At 40.4% G+C, this 20,891-nt stretch overlaps 1 protein-coding gene across 3 annotated transcripts in view; it reads right to left on the reverse strand.

Annotated features, from left to right (window-relative positions):
* Positions 1 to 4,500: 4,500 nt before the first annotated feature.
* The window catches only part of FAM120C (family with sequence similarity 120 member C), a 132,759-nt gene continuing 116,368 nt past the window's right edge, over positions 4,501 to 20,891 (reverse strand). For 2 of the 3 annotated variants that reach the window (XM_085007985.1, XM_021080777.2), the window contains 3 exons: positions 19,871 to 20,009; positions 19,424 to 19,481; positions 10,598 to 15,525 (listed from right to left, as the gene is read on the reverse strand). In XM_085007985.1, coding sequence (XP_084864111.1) covers positions 15,271 to 15,525; positions 19,424 to 19,481; positions 19,871 to 20,009 — 452 coding nt within the window. In that variant the 3' untranslated portion in view covers positions 10,598 to 15,270. Of the gene's footprint in view, positions 4,720 to 10,597; positions 15,526 to 19,423; positions 19,482 to 19,870; positions 20,010 to 20,891 lie in introns of those variants that run through there. The other variant, XM_085007984.1, reaches the window with a different exon arrangement.

Here is a 20,891-nt window from a genome sequence, read left to right on the forward strand (position 1 = left end):
TCCTGGTTGGATTCATTTCTGCTGAGCCACAACGGGAACTCCCCGAGTGTCACATTTAAAAAAATGTGTTTTGCTAAGTCTGGAGTGGAGGCCAAGCATCCTTAATCTTTAAAAACTTTACAGACTTGACAAATGACATAAATGTTGACCTGGAAAGGTAGACATGGGGGAGGGCCCTTTTAAAGCAGAATCCCCAAACTAAATGCTAATGAAGTGATGAAATTTTACTGCATAAAAGTTAAAAGCTTTGTGAGGCAAAATAATAATAATAATTGCATAAACAAATTCAAAAGACCAACAAAGCTGGGAAAACATATTTGTATCATACATGACAAAAGGCTAATTTCTTTAATTTACAATGACTTTAGAAGAATTAATATGAAAAAGACAAAACCTAATAGTAAGATGAACTAAACAATAAGCAAGTAATTTACAGAGAAAGAAATATACACATCAGTAGAGATTTGAAAAGATGTTCAACCTTATCCATGATTAAAAGCATAAAAATCAAAACAATAAAATACCTGAGTTCCTGCTGTGGCAGAGTAGGTTAAGGATCCAACTGTAGCATCTTGGGTCACTGCAGAGGCACAGGTTTGATTCCCAGCTCGGGTGGCATAGGTTGCAGCTCAGATTCAATCCCTGGCTTGAGAACTTCCATATGCCATGGGTGTGGCCATTAAAACAAACAAACAGGAATTCCCGTCGTGTCGCAGTGGTTAATGAATCCGACTAGGAACCATGAGGTTGCGGGTTCGGTCCCTGCCCTTGCTCAGTGGGTTAACGATCCAGCGTTGCCGTGAGCTGTGGTGTAGGTTGCAGACGCGGCTTGGATCCCGCGTTGCTGTGGCTCTGGCGTAGGCCAGTGGCTACAAGCTCCGATTCGACCCCTAGCCTGGGAACTTCCATATGCTGCGGGAGCGGCCCAAAGAAATAGCAAAAAGACAAAATAAAATAAAATAAAATAAATTAAAAAAATAAAACAAACAAAATAATAAAGTACCATCTTCACCTATCAGATTGGGAAATGTATAAGGTTTGATTATATGTAGAGCAAGTGAGGATATGAAGAAATACTATATACTTTCTTACACTGCTAGTGGGACTGAATTACAACTTTTTTCAGGTATAATTTGGCAGTAGATATCAAAATAGGAATGCACATATTCTTTGAATGTTGTGGGCTTTGCTAGTACCTTCTCAGCAATCATTCCCCATTTTTCCCTTCCTAACAATTTGTAGATTTCTATTTGTGTATCTGTTCTTCCCACTCATAGGGTAAACTGATCTTACTCCCAGTTCTTGTGACAACAGACATTTTTTGTTCAGGGAGGACTTGTGAACTAAGTAAGCCAATTGGGGTAACTTGGGAATCCTGCTCACTTGGAATGTTGGGTCAGAATTTTTCCTTCTCTGCTGAATTTAAAGGAAGAGACTCAAAGCCTCCATTTTCACTGGCAGCAATCTCATGGCCACCTTGGCTAAAGCGCTGGTTCTCAGCCTTTAGTTTGCATCAGAATCACCTAGTCTGTTAAAACACAGATTGCTGGTCTCTACTCCCAGAGTTTCAAATTCTAGAGGTCTGAGGTAGGGACCAAGAATCTCCTTTTCCAATAAGTTCCAATAAGATAGTGATGCTGCTGGTCCAGGGACCACATTTAGAAAAACTCTTGGATAAAGCAGGGACTGAATAGCAGAAAGACTTAAAGAAACCGGGTGGCTCTAGCTCACCCAACTGCTGGAGCTGTTTTTTGTTACTTGTAACACAAAGCACCCTAACCAATATACTCAGCAATCTTGCCACTAAAAATTTACCCTATGTATATACTTGCAGAAGTTTACCAAAATATATGTCCATGGATGATCAGTGCAGCATTGTTTGTAATAGCTAAAACTGGAAGCAATCAAAGCACTTGTCATTGGGGAACTGATGCATCTGATGGAATCATCCATCTAATGGAATACTCTGTAGTGTTAAAAATTATGAAATATACAACAGTAAATGCTGGAGAGGGTGTAGAGAAAAGGGAACCCTCCTTCACTGTTGGTGGGAATGTAAATTGGTAAAACCACTATGGAGGACGGTATGGAGGTTCCTTAAAAACCTAAAAATAGAACTACCATATGATCCAGCAATCCCAATCCTGGGCATATATCCAGAGAAAACCATAATTTGAAAAACTGTATTACCCCAGTGTTCATTGTAGCACTATTTACAATAGCCACTATGTGGAAGCAACCTAAATGTCCATCAACAGAGGAATGGCTAAAGATGTTGAACATATATGCAATGGAACATTACTCAGCCACAAAAAAGTATGAAATAATGCCATTTGCAGCAACATGGATGGACCTAGAGAGTATTATACTAGGTGAAGTAAGTCAGACAAAGACAAATATAATACAATATCACTTATATGTGGGATCTGAAAAACGTGATACAAATGAACATATTTACAAAACAGAAACAGACTCAAAGACTTTGAAAACAAACTTATGGTTACCAAGGGAGAAAGGTGGGGGGGAAGAATAAATTAGGAGTTTGGGAGTAACATATACACAATAGTATATATAAAATTTATAATCAACAAGGACCTACTAAGGTATTCCGTAATAACCTATATGGGAAAAGAATCTGCAAAAGAACTGATGTATGTATAAATGAATCACTTTGCTGTACAACTGAAAATAACAACATTGTAAATCAACTATACTTCAATAAATAAAAATTTTTCCATTTATGAAATACTGTGTATGTGCTCATAGAAAAATATTTCTATGTTATCTCAAGTATAAAAAAATCATGATGACTAAGAGGGAGTACTGTATACCTTTTTTTTCTTTTACAACTGCACCCAGGGCATATGGAAGTTCCTGGGCCAGGGGTTGAATCCAAGCTGCAGCTGCAACCTATGCCACAGCTGTGGCAATGCCAGATCCAGTCAACCAGTGCACAACAGTGGGAATTCCAAGTAATGTGTATTTTTTAAAAAAAATAAACAGATATGCAGATATATGCTTAATTATTTCCTGGAATGTTAATTCTGATTAAGAATGGCTCTATTTGAGAAAGGGGGTTGGAATTGAAGTGATGCTAGAGGTTTTTCAGTCTTCATTTTGTATATTTTTATTGTTTGAGTTGTCCAAGCTTAGGTAAATTTTCCTTTTTTTTTTTTTTTAAATGTCATTTGAAGTTATCTAGGCAAGGGATAGGCCGATTTTAATTTCCTTATTTGTATTTCTATATTGAAGAAACAACTAATAAATGTTATGTTAATTAAAAAAAAGTTAAATCGTGAAAAGCTGAATGGAAAATTAAAGACTTCTCAGGTACTCTGATGTACAGCCAGGCTTGAGTGCCACCAACATGGTACAAGTTATAAACTGGTAAGGATTTACACCTATCTAGATTGAGGCTTAACTAGGGTGCTGCTGACCATACTTTAATGTGCATATGAATTATCTAAGGATCTTGCTAAAATGCAGATTCTGATTGAATAGATCTGAGGTGGGACCCAATATTCTGCATTTCTAATAAGCTCCCAAGTGATGCTAATATTGCTGGACTACTGGTCACACTTTGAGAGCAAGAAAAAAGAGGAAAAGAGGAAAAAGAAGAAGGAAGAGGGGGCAGGACCATGAAGATGGAGAGGAAGGGGGAGATATGAGACACTGCGTAATGATTGGGCAAAGAGATTGAGAAGAGTCTGAGGTTTCCGGCCTGGGTGATATGAGGGTGGTAGTAACATTAACCAGAAATAGAGGAATCAAGTTGGAGGAGTTGGAGGAGGAGGAGGAGGAGGAGGAGGAGGGCTAGGAAATGATGAAGGAATGTGAGCAAGACTTCACATTTAAACATTGAATTGTGACTTTTCTGGGAGTGTATTATGTGGACTTGTCCAGCAGACCATTTGAACTATGCTCAGTAGAGTTCATATAGAGGTAGATTTGGGAATCATCTGTATGAAGGTAAGAGCTGCCATGGGATATGGGGGAACTGATCAGGGAGAAAGAATAGTGGGAAGATGGCTGAGAACAGAAACTCTAAGAAAGACCAATCTTACAAGACAAGCTAAGAAGGAAATGAAGAAATAGTTGAAGAGGCAGTACAGAAGATTAAATATCTTGGAAGGGCCTTCCTACTATATAAGTAGATCCTGCATAAAACATAATTTTTTTTGTCTTTTTGCCATTTCTTGGGCTGCTCCCGCAGCATATGGAGGTTCCCAGGCTAGGGGTTGAATCGGAGCTACAGCTGCCAGCCTACGCCAGAGCCACAGCAATGCCAGATCCGAGCCATGTCTGCGACCTACACCACAGCTCACGGCAACGCTGGATCGTTAACCCACTGAGCAAGGGCAGGGATTGAACCCGCAACCTCATGGTTCCTAGTCGGATTCGTTAACCACTGAGCCTTGACGGGAACTCCGTAAAACATAATTTCTATTGTATTGCTAGATGTGTGAGTTAGAAACTGCTGTATAATAAACCATCCCAAAATTCAGTAGCTTGAAACCAAAGCATTTATTTTTGCCTATGGGTTGATGCTTTCTTGATCTGTACTAGACTTGGCTGATCTTGACTGGACTCACTCATATATCTTTGATCTGCTGATGGGTTGGTTGGGGGCTGACAGGTCTAGGCTGGTCTGGCTGTTTACAGCTAAACAAATGGGTCTCTCATCCTCCAGGGTAGGCCAGGTTCATTCCCATGGTAATTCTAGGGGTCCAAGAAAGTGAACAGAAGCACACAATGCTTAGAACTGACATAATATCAATTCTACAAACATCTATTTACCAAAGACAAACATAAGACTAGTCTATCGTGTTTTTTTTTTTTAAGTACACCTTTATTTTTTTTTCCTCCTCCGCATTTTTTTTTTTTTTTTTTTTAGGGCTGCACCTGAAGCACATGGAGGTTCCCAGGGGTCAAACTGGAGCTATAGCTGCCAGCTTATGCAACAGCCACAGCCACACCAGATCAGAGCCATGTCTGAGACCTACACCACAGGTCACGGCAATGCCAGATCCTTAACCCACTGAGCAAGGTCAGGGATCGAACCCGAAACCTCATGGTTCCTAGTCAGACTCTTTTCCCCTGTGCCATGACGGGAACTCCCATGAGACTAGTCTAGATTTGAAGGATAGAGTAATAGATGGGAAGAGCTGTAAAAAGTGTAGATACAGAGAGATGTGAACAACTGTGGCCATTTTTGTTATCAATTTATCATGCTGGATTTATCAGACTTTTAAAAGGAGTCTTTGGAGTTCCCATCTGGCGCAGTGGAAACGAATCTGACTAGGAATCATGAGGTTGCGGGTTCGATCCCTGGCCTTGCTCAGTGGGTTAAGGATCTGGCGTTGCCGTGGGCTGTGGTGTAGGTCGCAGACATGGCTTGGATCTTGCGTTGCTGTGGCTCTGGTGTAGGCTGGCAGCTGTAGCTCCGATTTGACCCCTAGCCTGGAAACTTCCAAATGCTGCAGGTGTGGCCCTAAAAAATTAAAAATAAAAGAGCAAGCAAAAATAAAGCAACCAACAAACCAATCAAAACCATGACAACAGTATTAACAAAACCCAGTGAGCTGCTAGGGAGAGCAGGGCACTTGAGGACACTTTCAAAAAATGGAACAGATGTAGTTCTTTGGAAAGTTGAGGTGCTGTTACTGGAAGAAACAAGGAAAGGCTGATGGTCAGATAGGAAAACAAATAGATATCTGCCTTAGAATCCAAGTCACCAGAAAATTCTAGAAATATTTTACATTTGACATGGAACAATCTTAGTCTTTCTGGTCCTTGAACCTAGTATGCACATGAGGTGACTTTTAGGAGTTTAAGCTTGGACTCAAAACCAGCATCTCAGCTGTCTCTTCTTAAAGCATTGAAATACATCCACTAGCTTGTGTTATTTTCACAACTACCTGTAAGGGAAGTAAGGCAGGCATTATTGTTCCCATTTAATATGACTTTAACAAATAATTTTTGGAGTTCTCTTGTGGTGCAGTGGGTTAAGGATTTGGTGTTGTCACTGCAGCAGCTTGGGTTGCTGCTGTGGCACAGGTTTGATCCCTGGCCCAGGAACTTCCACATGCCATAGGCGTGGCCAAAAAATTTTTGTCACTATCTTATAAAAGTGAGCTTTTGTATGCCTTAGGTCACAGCAGGACACACATGCACCAATATTCACAGCAACAATAGAAATAAGCCATATTTCCACTGGTCAGAGAATGGGTAGATAAACTGCAATATATTTCCACAATGGAATACTATACAGAAGTGGAAACAAATTAACTGTAACTATAGCAGCAGCATGTTTGGGTTTTAGAGAAATCAAGTTGGGTGAGAAAAGGAAGTTGCAGAAGACTACATAACAATAACATTTTTGTAAAATTAAAAAGCAAGTACAACCTAACAATATATTGTTCAGGAATAATTATATATGTGATATAACTCAAAAGAAACCAAAGGGAAGCTCTCTTGTGTGTAGCAGGTTAAGGATCCAGCATTGTCACTGCAGTAGCTTGGGTTGCTGCTGCGGAACAGGTTCCATCCCTGGCCTGGGAACATCCCTATGCTGTGGACACGACCAACCAAACAAAAAAATACAATAACAAAAATTTATTTCTAAATAAATTTTTAAAAAGAAACCGAGAGAATGAACACTAAAACTCAAGGTTACCTCTGGAGAAGGCAGAGAAGGCAGAGAGATGGGATAGTTCTTAGGTGGGGCAGTGGGCTCATGAGTATTTTTTTTTTAACTTTTTTTAGGGCTGCACCCAGGGCACATGGAGGCTCCCAGGCTAGGGTTTGAATTGGAGCTACGGCTTCTGGCCTACGCCACAGCCACGGCAATGTGAGACCTGAGCCGTTCTGCAACCTACACCACAGCTCATGGCAATGCCAGATCCTTAACCCACTGAGCGAGGCCAGGGATTGAACCTGAATCCTCATGGATGCTAGTCGGATTCGTTTCTGCTGCACCACAACGGGAACTCTATGAGTGTTCATTGTATTATCGAATTTCATTACATACGTTACACATATCCTTTTGTGCTTATCAAATAGTATATACTTTTTTTAAAGAATCAAAAAAGGAAGGAAACAGCAGAGAAGTGTCAGGGTAGCCAGTGAGTTTTAGGAAATGGGTTGTGTTTCAGTGTCAATTACCATGGAAATCCTCAGCACAATGTCTGTATGAAAACCCTGGACTTGGTCAAGGGGAGCACACTAGTCACCTTTAGAAGCAGCCGCATTCAAATGGGAAGGGCTGATGCCAGATTATAGGCTAGGAAGGAACGTGTTATTAGGAAATTAGGATTGGAAGAAGCACAGACAAATTTTTCATCTACCACCATCTCCCTTCCCCTGCCAAACCCATAACAACATCTAATACTTGTTGAGGCTGCATTTTATGCCAGGCACCTTACATAAACTATGTCATTTAATCCTCACAGCCACCTCCAGAGGGTGGGCTAGGGGAGCTAAACTCAATGCTTGTGTTACCACCAGACTACATCCACTTCAGCCCACATGCAGAGAATTCCAATGACACTAGAATGGGAACGAATGCTTCATTATTCCACTCCAAATTTTCTGTATAGTGACTCAAGTGGTTATATAATGGTAACTGGCCAAAAGGTAATGAATCAAATCTACCCAGAAATGGGTCATTTCTCCCTGTCATGCTATTATTGTGACTCACCAAACTTACCTCTCCCTTGTACCTGGCACATGGTAGAACTGTACTTTTCTACCTCTATGAAATTAGGTGCAACCATGTGGGCTATCTTTTTGGGCAATGAAGAGAGGAGTAATGTGTGACACTTTAAGCTTTGAGAGTCAGCATGTATTTTGGTCATGTTCTTTCCCCACCACGTGATGGGTCTTCTGTTGGTCTGCATTCTCAAGTGACTTTGGATGAACAGAGCTCCCCTGCCAATCCATGTTGGACATAATAAGGAAGAAGTATACCTTTATTATGTGAGATTTTGGGCTTGTTATTGGAGGAAAACCTAGCCTATCCTGACTGATACACTCCCTTTTTCTAGAGTTAGAGATTATGAATATATAAGGACTGAATAATAAAGTGAAAAAAAATATTTTTTTATAATTTTAGGGCCACACCCGTGGCATATGGAAGTTCCCAGGATAGGGGTCAAATTGGAGCTGCAGCTGCCAGCCTATGCCACAGGCACAGCAACGCCAAATCCAAGCCATGACTGCAACCTATTCCGCAGCTCACGGCAATGCTGGATCCTTAACCCACTGAACGAGGCAAGGGATTTAACCTGCATCCTCATGGATCCCAGTCAGGTTTGTTACCCCTGAGCCACAATGGGAACTTCCCCAGGTGAAAATATTTTAAATGTATAAAATGTCTAGAACTCTCTCTGGCACATAGTGAGCCCCCAGTAAATGACCTTCTGTACCTGCTCTTAATAAATGACCACAGAATTTTCATATTTCTCACACACAAATAAAGATTAGTTGTAGAAGTTATAAATAGAAGACAATGTCCCAGGTTCACATGATTCCTAATGCTTGAGATTTTAAAAGAGATAGTTTTATTCTTGGTCATTTTCTCTCTCATGAAAGAATATAATTTGCCCTGCCTAGGTCCTATACCCATCCCTGCACTGGGGGAGGTGAAGCCACGTGACTGATGGTCAACCTTACTTTTATCCCAAGACAGAGGAGCAGTTCCCCAAAGGAAAAAAACCTGGGTTTAACTGCTGCCAAAAAGAGGAAGGAACGCTGAGCAGGCAGAAATAAGAATTATCTACTCAGTCAAAACAAACTTATGATTTAGAACCAGAATGGTTCTAAATCATAAGTTTTTACACTTATTAGCTGTGCGTGAACTTCAGTACCACTGAACCAGTTTGCTCATGTGTGAAGTGAGGACAGTACTTTGCAGAGTTGTCTGAGGCTTAGAAAGAAATGTATAAGAGCCTAGTACTACTACGTTTGGTACCTCAATAAACAATAACTTTTAAAAGCCAAATGCTAAAGATTTCCCATCATTAAATTCTGAGTCCCAACATCCAAGGATCAAAGGCTAGGAAAGGACATCTATAGCCATAATAAACCAAATATACAACAAAGTATTTTACAGATAACAGTTTTCATTTAAGTGTTTACAAGTTTCAGTAACCTCTAATGCTTGCCTTTAGGCTCAGCTGTTTCCTTTTGTAATCTGTACACACAAGGCACAGAGCAGTGAGGGCCAAGCCCAGCCAGCATCATTCAGCAGAGGCAGTAAGGTAAGAAGAATGCCCTAAAGTCCTAGCTTCAGACTTCGCTTTGAGCATCAGTCTCTTGCTCAAAGATGACTCATTTTTGCTCAGAGATGAGTTCATTTTTTTTTCAGAGCCCCATTTAAAAGCACATTTAAATGAATACCATTCTGTGATGAACCTTCATATTCAATTTTCTTGTGTTTTTGCCACCAACATGTTCTCTGACTTAGAAATCTGCAATCTGCTTTGCACCAGGGAACATTTTTAAAGGTATTTTAGCATCCTTGATTTAGGCATCAAACATTTCTAAGTGCATGCTGGGTAGTAGATGCCAGGAAGACAGAGATGGTCAAGTTTAAATCTACTGGCAGAGATGCAGCCAAGGGCTATAGGGACTGGCTGTGATGAGTCTGTACAGGGATCCCTAGTAAGAGATCAAGAAAAGAATCACAAAGATATGAGCTAATCTTGGGAGGGGGGGTGAGATTGTAATAGAGACAAGGGGACAGAGGCATTCTAGGCAATGGTATAAGCAAACAAGAAGAAATGGATATTAACAGCCAAAATGTGGACAGGATGCACTTTAGTGTTGCTGGAGTGAGTTGACGTGGTAATGAAATGAAGCTAGAGAAGTGGTCAGGGGCCAGATCATGAAGGCACCATGGAAGTGGGCATGCAGCATGTTAGAAGGACAGATTCCTCTGGAAGCTGATAAGCATGGTGGATTAAAGCATTAATGTCTCTTAGGTCACAACTTCTTTAAATAACTGAAAAAGGTATGGGCCCTTTCACTGGGAAAAGATACATACACTTAGACACAATATTTCCTCACAATTGCCTGGTTAGGTGTGAGACAGGAGAGCAAGTGCAACAATTCAGGTGAGACATAAGGAGGCCGGAACTAAGTCGCAGCAAGTGGAGACAGAAAAGAGACAGATATGAGAAACAGAAAGATGACTGAGTGTTACCAAACATCTTGTCAAGAGTTGGATTTGAAAAATAAAGGTAAGGCACACATCAAGGATAACTCCTAGGTTGGTTTGTGGTGTAGACAACTGAGTAAAAGGTAGTGTCATTCAGGGAGAGGAGCAGGTTTCCGAAGAGGATGGATTCAGTGTGGGAAATGTCAAGTCAAAAGTACCATGAGAACATCCAAATAAAGAAGTTCAACAGGAAGCTAAATATGCCCTTCCTTTTGATGATTCTTGTACTGGCTCTCTTGCCTTGATAGTCAACTACAAATAGGCTCCTAAATCTCTGTGCAAAACTTCTAAGTTGAGAAAAGTATATACCCCATTTGCAGAAAGGAGTCCAGAAATGGGAGAAGAAATTAAACTTCACACACCCAAAATTATTTCACATTTTTTTTACTAAAAGAATAGACTTTTATTAAGCACTGTAAGTTTCTTTCCATCAGCATTAACAGAACAACAGACCAATTTCCATCACAGAACAACTCCTGAGACATTTTCATTCCTTTCTGAAACACTTTCCTTAACTCCTGCAGTTTCCCCTAGGAAGCATCCATTCAAACTTACATTATAAACTATGGAGCTTTTGTGGTGAGGTGGGCCAAAAAGGCAGGGAATTTGGAAGAGAAATACACATTATCCATCCACTAAACACACTGTCAAGAGCACAGGAGAAGAGATATTAACACAGAAAAAAACAATGAAAGAATTTCTTACTTTTGTCAATAACATCATTTATCAGGGAGCACTAAAAATCAATGACTCCTTGTAGTTAAAGTTTTTTTTTTTAACCTAGTATGTTATTCTAAAAATAGAATAGAATAGAATAAAATAAAAGGTGAAGGGGAAGTGTCTTCTGGGAAGTAACTAAAATGAAGTCATCAGATTTGGCAGGGTTATGAGAGATTAATAAAATCTGAAATATTTGTTTCATTTACATGAAAATTCACTAGTCATTAGTTACTACCAACACGGACAAAAAGAGCATCTATAAAAGTACAAGGGCAATGTCAAAAGCTGCAGTGGGCACCCTAGCACAGGGGGTATTTTGTTTCGCTTTTACCTTGGAAAAGATGGTTTTGTAAAAACATGAAGTTATCTTCTTAGAACATCAAAATAACCTCTGACAATACTGAAGATAATTAGCAGTAATAGGGGAATAGGTGCACTGAGCTCTACCTGCACCAGCAGACTACTGCAATAAGCCAATGGAAAAGAAAATGGAAAGTCGAATAAAAGAAGATGCCAAAGTCACAAGAGGGAGAAAAATATAGGGTGACACACAATGGAACAGTGAAAACTTACCCCCCCAAAACCCCAAGCATATTTAGAAAATATGCACCAGGAAGTGAACAAGTATAATGATTAAACCTTAGTAGAATTATACTAACTACTTTAAACTGTGGTCTACTTGCATTGTCATTTCAAAGGGGGGTGGGGGAGTCTTAGAGGCTGAAAGGATAGCACTGACATGCCCACAGGAGTCTTCTAAGGTTCCAGTGGACTGGATCACTATAACCAAACAGTTACTTCCACATTCTTTCTACCCTACATAAGCATTCCTCCCCCCACCCCCCTCCTTAAACACCCTCCCTAATGCTTTATCTGGCTGTTTTTCTCAGTGACTAGAAACAAGTTAATGTGACTTGGCCAATGATGCCAGAAAATCAAGATGGAGACAAAAATCAAATGTCACTAGCCAAAGCAAGTGTCATTTCTTGAGCTTTAAAGTCTACCCAAAGTCCTACTGGCTCAGAGTGAAAATGATACAAGTGAACAGAAGTTTGTCAGGCCTGGTCCAGACTAGACTGGCCACTGAATAATCATGGTGGGAGTTATACACTGACCCCCAAGACACACCAGCGGTAATCAAGAACTGCAAGCCCTTGGAGATCAGAGGCTATATACATCCAGGGTGCTTTTGCCTATGGCCCTACAGGGTGAAAGGGTCCTTTCTGTGGGTTCCTATATGACATATGACTTTGTTCAAGAGAGGCCACATCATAGTCAGAAATCGAACCTCAAGTGAAGGATGACATCTCTTCAAGTAGTACCCACAGCAAAGATCAGACTCACCTTCCCTAATTTGAAAGAAATCAGAAAAAGGTAATCTTGCAATTAGAAAAAGTTAATCTTCTAGTAATAAACCTCAGTCTTTTTTGGCTTCTGAATTGTATGTTTTGGCAGATAAATTAAAATACAGGAATATGACCCTTTATGGTTCTTTCTTGTAAACTTCCAAATCCAAAATGCTGAAACCAAATAAAAATCAAAGTTGGAAGTGAGCCACTTGTTTCATCCTGGGCCAGGCTAGGAGAAAGTGGAGGTGTGTGAAAGGAAGAAAAGCAAGCCTTTTGGCAAACTAGAATCATCCCTGTCAAAGCAGCAGTTTTACTTCTCACAGTGAATGCCTACAAAATAATAAATCTTCTTAACGCTGTGAGAGTTAACAATACTGTTATTTGATTGTGTCAAATAGATTCAAGATTTACAGAAACATCAACTGAAGAAAATATCTTTCCATATAATTCCAAGCACTTCCTATTAGAAAATGTAGATAGATAGATAAATAGATAGATAGATAGATAGATAGATAGATAGATAGATAGATGGATATTTAATTTAATGCAGCGCAGTGATTCTGGTTACTTTTAGAGCTCCAAAGGATTCTTCCCTCTGTGGCTCCAGAAAGAAATTTCCAAGCCATCAAAGTTTTCTATTAAATCCCTCTGTTGCTGGAACACAGAAGTCCTAATCTTCAAGATGTTGTGCAAGGTTGGGCAGGTTAAAAGAAGGGGGAACACACTAGGGGAGCCAATTCTATAGAACAGGTTCTTGCATACTTAGTTCTTGGTTCTATCTGGCTGGGTGTGCACTCTTGTCATTCTGTTTTGGTTTATGTAAGAAGAGTCTGGGCAGGGGAGAGGCATTTGAGAGCTCCCTCCCCCTGCAAATTGTGGGTTCTCTTAAATTGGGCCAGACTGGGATAAAACAGTCTGAGACTGTCTTCAGTCTCTCATGATGATACTCATTGTAAGTGGGCAGTGAGAAAACAGCCTTCTGGTTGTCTAGGGAAAAAAATCACCAAGGACCTGATCTGGGATAAGGTGCATGGGGTTTTTCAAAAAGAGAGAGAACCCTGCTGGAAGTCTAGTCAGTTGTATTCCTGTAGAAATGGTACTTCTTGGGCAATAATATCACAAAGCCCAAAAGGAGGTGGTGTCCAAGGCTGGAAGCCTTAAATCCTGAATGAAGACACAATGCTAATCTGTTGCAAGCCATGTTCCCATCCCTCATATTTAAGCTGCTGAGGAGGGAAACTGGAAATGCAAGGTTGTCTCAAGAGTATCTCCAGCAAGGAGGAATAGCCTCTTTGCTCTGGGCAGATTCTGGCCTCACTTGGGGGCTGGGAACCTTTTATGGAATACCCCTAAAGGCCTGGGGCCAGAGCCCTCTGAAGTCTTCCTTGCAAAGCAAATGAAAAGATCCAGTAGTCAAAATGTCAATGAATAAATGAAACAATCTAGGCATGTAAAATCAAATTGTCGATTTCCTCACACTTCCCTACCCCATCTTTCAAATGTTAGTCATCTCTCTTTTAGGGATTCACGGCAATTCTAGCCTGAGGCCAGTTTGATCCTGGAGCTTCAGATGAGATTTCCTCCAAACTGGCTGCAAGCCCTGGTAATTACCTCTCATTTCCCTTTTCTCTCCCAATCAGGCTGCTCCTTCACAGGAAAATGCCCAACTCTTCCCAATCCTATTCCAACCTCCTGTTTTTACCATATGGGATGTGAGGACTCTGTTCAAGATTAAGCTTGTGACAACCCAACTGCTTGTTGTTCTGAACAGGCAATCTCTGGAAAGTACTTTTTGTCTGCTTTAGAGAAGCCCATCTTCTCATAATTGTGATGGGCTATGACTTAGTAAGGATTTTAAAATGTGGTCTTTTGAAACCCACCACTCCATAGCAGTGGAAGCATTTCTGGGAAGTTCAGTAAATCTTCTGGGACATCATCATGTATGTATGTGTGTGCATGTATATAAATATATGTATTTATATATACATACACACATACATATATATTTATATATATATAAAATATGTATACATAAATAGATCTGTCTCTTTATATAAAGGGTATGTGTATGCATACAGATACACACACTCATATATAAATCCACCCAAACATCCATACACAAACATACATACACACATGCACACACAGTCTTTTGAGTTCCCTTTCGTACTCAATTTCATTACATTGATTCCACCCTTTCAGGGTGTGGGCAGCAGGGTGTGGATAAACTGCACCACATCTTCTCTTTTACAAACAATGCATTAGTTCAGAGGCAGGAAAAATCTGCCCAGTACTTTTCTGACTCACTTGAATCCCCCAGTACAAAGGCCATTGGTAGTTTTTTTTTTAAGTGTATAAAATTAAAAAAAGTTAAAAAATTAAATAACCAATACTACCTCACTTCCCTGAAAACATCTACCTATCTGATTGTCAGGCCAGAGCTAGAGGTGGTAGTACAAACTCCTGGCATAGGTGAGTGGGGAGAAAGAGTTACAAGGGCGTAGACACTGATTATATATGAAGGCCCTACTATTTCATAAAGAAAAAAGCAAGTTAGGAAGCCATAGACAGCTGTCTTGCCCCCCGCCCCCATGGGTTTTGTAAATGAGCATCACGATAAAGATTTAAAAACCAAAGCTGGAGCTTTTCTATAGGGCCTTACGTGATGACACCTGATAGTCATTTCCTTAGTAGGTTCCCAGGGGAGGTAAAGAGACTATTGGCACTATATACTCAATTTGAGAATAAGAACTAGTCTTTTTGCCATTCATCTTTGATCAGAGCTTCCCTAGAAGCAGACCACTGAGTCTGGAAGCTCAGAAAAAGAGAGAGAAGGGGAAAAGATGGATACAATAGAACATCCCATCCAATTTCTGGATAAAACTAGGGTAAGCATTTTATGTCCTCCTCTAACTTGGGCCTAAAATCAGAAAAGTATAGGTTTTCCCCTCTTTCTGATCTGGTGAAGTCATCTTCTGCTCGTTATTCCTCTTTCTGTTGTGCCACCACAGTTCCCAGCTTTTGCTCTTGTAAGCGGCTCTTCTCGCCATTCTTCACGGGGAAGTATCGGTTACCATTATTACACACACTGCTGTCTCTGGATAAGGCACACTGTGATGGAGCTGGAAGATGATCATTCTTCTCTTCCTTGATCAATGTGCCATTGTTTCCATTTACCTGTAAGCGGGACCGACCTTGATGAGGCTCCAGGGATTTAGAAACTCCATCTGAAGTGCTCTGTCAAAAACAGAGATATTCAGTAGAAAGGGTAATCCCAAACTGACTGATCCTCCAAGCATGTTTATCAGCTAGCCTACAGAAGCTGCTTCAGTTCTTCAAGAACAACAGAAGCCTAAAGCTTGTTACCTTCTAGTATACTCTGACACTGTCTGGAGAACTTAGGGTGACAACAAATGGATCTGACTCAAATACAATGGCAATGATAACACAATAATGACACAGCTACCATTTTTAAAAGCTTTACAATATATACTTTTCAAATGCCAAAAGAAACCCTAAATGGTAGATATTTTATAATGCCCCATTTACAGATGAGGAAGATGAGTCTCAGAAAGATTAAAGTAGCTTGCTCAAGGAGACACAGAGAGAAAATGGTAGGGCAAGGATTCTACTCCAGGTTGGTCAGCCTCTAAAGTTTACTCTGTACTTCCACGCAACGCTGTCCAATGCTGATAATTGGACGTGTAAATGAAAAGAAAACAAATCATAAGATCTATGTGCAATATTCCATAGGGTCTTTCATAGCTAAAAACAATCACCTGTTTTTTCTTTTAGTTTCAGAAATGTAACTGCTCTTGAAATGCTAATACCATGAACTGCATTACCTTGCAGTACAGTACTGGCTCTCAGCGAATATTATTAGGGATAGTAACAGCTTCTTTTTTTTTTTTTGTCTTTTTGCCATTTCTTGGGCCGCTCCCACAGCATATGGAGGTTCCCAGGCTAGGGGTTGAATCAGAGCTGTAGTCTCCGGCCTATGCCAGAGCCACAGCAACGCGGGATCCGAGCCGCGTCTGCAACCTATACCACAGCTCACGGCAACGCCGGATCGTTAACCCACTGAGCAAAGGCAGGGACCGAACCCGCAACCTCATGGTTCCTAGTCGGATTCGTTAACCACTGCGCCACGATGGGAACTCCAGTAACAGCTTGTGATTACTAAATGGTTGGGAATTTAGGTACTCTGATGTTGGTTTTACAGATAAAGACAAATGAGGCTCAAAAAAGTAAAATGACTTGCCCAAGGTCATTGGTACGCCTAGACTTGCATCCAAGTCTGTTTGACTCCAATATAAAATGGAAATCTAATCCCTGTTGAATGTGTGGTCTATTATAAATAATAACTACCAATTTCTATTGAACACTTCCCATGTCCCAAGTTCAGTGTTAAACACTTTACATATATCATCTACTTTAATACTCATAACAACTCTGTGAGGTAGATACCAATCCTTCAATTTTAAACACAAGGAAACTAGGGCATAGAGAGGTTATGTAACTTGTCCAAGGTCACAGAACCAGTAAGTGGCAGAACCAGATTCAAAGCTAGATAATTGGCTCCAAAGCCTATAAAACATGGAGGCTACTTTGAAGTGTTTCTCAAGAACCTGGAAATAAGATGAAACTAGTAGTGGATGGAATTCGCCCTGGGAGGGAGTCAACAAAGAAATCAAAATGTAAAAAATAAGTGACTAAAGAATTTGAAAACACACAAAACTCCACTGACCTAGGAATAATCTCAAGAAGACTATAATGTAAGATTTAATAAGCTGGAATGATTAATTATTTCAGACTTAGAAGAAAGGGCATCTGAACAGAAAAAAAGAGAGTCAGCCAGGCAATCAGCAACAGCTCTGTCTAGGAAAATGCCTTACTTAAAAACAATGCGATCCTGCTGTGTAGCACTGAGAACTATGTCTAGTCACTTATGATGGAGCATGATAATGTGAGAAAAAAGAATGTATACATGTATGTCTAACTGGGTCCCCATGCTATACAGTAGGGGAAAAAAAGGTAATTAAAAAAACAAAAACAAAAACAAAGCCAATGTTAGGATGTTCTTTTTTTTTCTTTTTAAGGCCGCATCTGTGGCATATGGAAGTTCCCAATAGGAGCTGCAGCCACCAGCCTACACCATAGCCGCAGCAACACGGGATCCAAGCTGCATCTGTGACTTATGCCATGGCTTGTGGCAACGCCAGATCCTAATCCACTGAGCAAGGCCAGGGATCGAACCCACATTCTCATGGATACTAGTTGGGTTCTTAACCTGCTGAGCCACAATAAGAACTCCCAATGTAAGGATTTTCTTGGCCAGGCTACCTCTAGAGTAGATAGCCATATCCCCAGCAGTCTTTGCTAAGAGAAACTTAAAATCATCTACCATCCCTTGTTTTCCCTTGGTTTCCCCATCTGTAGAGAGAATCATAGTATCTATTCCACAGGTTCCTATAAGGATTCAATGATCGTACTCCATGTAAAGCACTTAGAAAATGCTGCTCCTGGCATGCTGTAAGGACTCAGTAAATGCTAGCTAATGTTACTGTTCTGATTCCATGACTACTGGCAAACTTCTAATATCATGGCCTCCCCTGCAGCTTGCTTTTAAAGAAAAAAAGCTCTAGTGGACATAGTTAAGAGGATGCATACTAGACTCAGTCAGTCCTGGGTCTGAATCTTGTCTCTAAAAATTAGAATTGTTATACTCTATTGGAATTAGCACAGCACAGGGCCTTGGAATCAGCTCAGACTGGAATGTCAACTCTAATACTGCCTTGATGGATAATTTTGGACAAGATGCTTCATCCCTCTGAGCCTCAGTTTTCTCCTATTTAAAATGGGAATAGTAAATACCTCACATGTAGTTATAAGAGTGTCTGGAAAAAAGCATATGATATATTGCGATAATTACTTCTTCTCACTGTAAATCAGTACTGTATCTTTTACTCCCTCCCTTCTCATCCCCTCCCCGACTCCTTTAGCCATATCTATAATAGCCATAGCTATTTCTGTGATCTTGGTTAATCTGAGTCAACTACTGAAAGACAGGTCTACTCTTATTGTACCAAAAATATCAAGTTTTTCAGATTGTATGCCTAATGATCAGATTCTAAATTATAGACAATTCACCAAGGCTGTCCTATCTGATAGGAGATTATCTAAGTGACTAGTTTTCCTGCCAGGTGCAATCCCTTTTACCTTACTAAGCAGCTTTCGGAAAAAGCTGAAAAGTTTTGGAAAAATCCATAGTCACTGCATTCTGGTTTTGGAGTACATTTCAAAATTCTTTGTGTGGGGAACTTACCATTCCAGTTCCATTTGGGGCTCAAAATAACATGAAAGCAAATTTGGATTCTTTGAGAAAACATTAGACAATGGGAGTTAACATGGATGCAATGAGGGCTGGCTGTGGATAGGAGAGCTAAGCTGGGATTGAGAACTGATGACGAAATTGCCTTGCATGATGATCTAGTCAGTGACCTTTGTTGAAGGTTAGAAACTGCATGTGAAATGTCTAATAGAGGGCCTGAGAGAAAGCAGACACTCAAGAAATGGTAGCTGCATAGAGAAACCCAGCAGTCTGAGTCCATTACAAGATTTTAGATCACTACAAGAGTAGGTCTTCCTCTTGGGGAGGGGGGGTTGTCTACTGAAGACCAGTTTAAGACCATTCTAAACAATTAAGAATAAACAGAATGGCAACACCTTCCCCCCCTATTATTAGTAAATGAAAAAGCCCAATTTTCTAAGCATCTCTGGTAACTCTTCAGAAGCTCAGACATGCTATTGGCAATCCCACTGTTAACTTCACTTTAGCCCCTTTATGGTAGCATGTAGCACATGCTATGTATGCTAAGTGTAGGTCTTTAGGACACAGTACCTGGTTTCAATCTTGTGGCCTCACTTAGGGAAAAGGATGATATTTTGCAGCCCCATGGGAACAACCTAGACAGGTTTATCCCTCACTAGACTGTTACAGAGCAGGCAGATGAAATCAAATGCCAGGAGAAGCTATGAAAGCTTCCAGGTTTCCATGCCTGATCTGTTCTCTTGCAAAACAAAAAAAGATGAGAGGTATCAAACAGAAGCTAGATTATCTCAAAAAGGTACTTACTTGTTTATTTCCTTTTTTATGTCCTTTGGATCCTTTACCAGTCTGTTCCTTTCCATGCCTTTAGAAAGTGGGAGGAAAAGTGATCATGAGGAACATATAAAGCCCATATTTCCATTTTCACTTAGTTACTACTCACCTCCTCTAGGAAGTTTGACTTAAGTTAGATGCCCCTCCCCACCTCCCACCGTATTACCACTGTAAACCTCTATCTCTGTCAATTCTATGTTATACCAAATTGTTCTATGTCCCAAGTCCTCCTTTTAAGGCAAAACTTTTTCAACAAGGCGGGGCATTTATTATATGTTTGCTGAATTCAAGTAAAAACTGGCTTTAAAAATAGAAAGTTAGTTAATGCCTCTTACCTTAGTAGAAGAATTCAATAGCTAGGCATTTTCCCAAGAGAACCTTGACTGACACTAGCTTATACCAACCTATTCAAATACATACCCTTTCCCTGGCCCACCGACAGAAACCACTTGCATGCCAAAGGAGCCCCGGCCCCTGGAGGATCTGCTGCCAGCCCATTGGCCTACAACCATCCCGGCAATCTCCAGTTTTCCTCCTTGGGGTGGGATTGGATGGAGACCTGGAAAGAGAGGAAGAAAGGCAGTGGTGAAAGGTAAGTGCAAGGTAGGATAAGAGGTGGAACAAAAGATCTACAACCCACCCATTCTGCTTATCTCCATTTCTGTGTGATAAAAAGACTCTGAGGAGTTCCCTCATAGCACAGTGGGCTAAGGATCTGGCATCATCACTGCAGCATGGGTTTAATCCCTGGCCTGGTAACTTCCATATGCTGCACATGTGCCCCCCTCCAAAAAAAAAAAGACTCTGTGAAAACAACAAAGGGTTATGGTGAAGGCAAATTTCACGAGAGGGGGTTGAAGATCTGTACACAACCACTTTAACAAGTGGAGTGTGCCTGATTCATTTTTCAACTACAGAGCCTGGCACACAGTAGGCATTCAATATTTGTAGAGAGAGAATGAGGTCTTAAAATCTAGCTATTGGAAACTTATAGGCCAAAAACCACTTTTGATTCAAAAACATGTTACCACACATTGGAGGATTAGCCGAACAACCAAACAAAACTGAAAATAATGAAACTAAACTAACAGTAATTTATAATTAAAAACGAAGCATAGTTAAGAAAACCAGAACCAATTTAAGACAAGATAGCATATCTCCTTAAAACAGGAAATTCCAACTCTGTGTGTGTGAGTTCACAGTAGAGCCCTATAATTTGGCACAAAAAGAAGCCTTCATAGAATGCAGAATTCTAGTAAACCTTTAATTTTAGTTTATGGGAAAAAACCAAATATTACTAACCCTTCACTCACTTTGCAGGCCGTTAGGAGAGTCCTTCATTTATAGGAGACTAAGGAACTAGGGTGCTAGATAATCCTAAGAGGGCAAGAAAGACTTGCATTTGGGGATCATATTGTGGCCCTTCAGGAGTCAGGAGGCT

The sequence above is a fragment of the Sus scrofa genome, chromosome X, assembly GCF_054392235.1.
Source record: "Sus scrofa isolate SSC_HxYL_T2T_F1_AM1 chromosome X, Sscrofa_HxYL_maternal_Yorkshire_Landrace_v2.0, whole genome shotgun sequence".
Lineage (NCBI taxonomy): Eukaryota > Metazoa > Chordata > Mammalia > Artiodactyla > Suidae > Sus > Sus scrofa.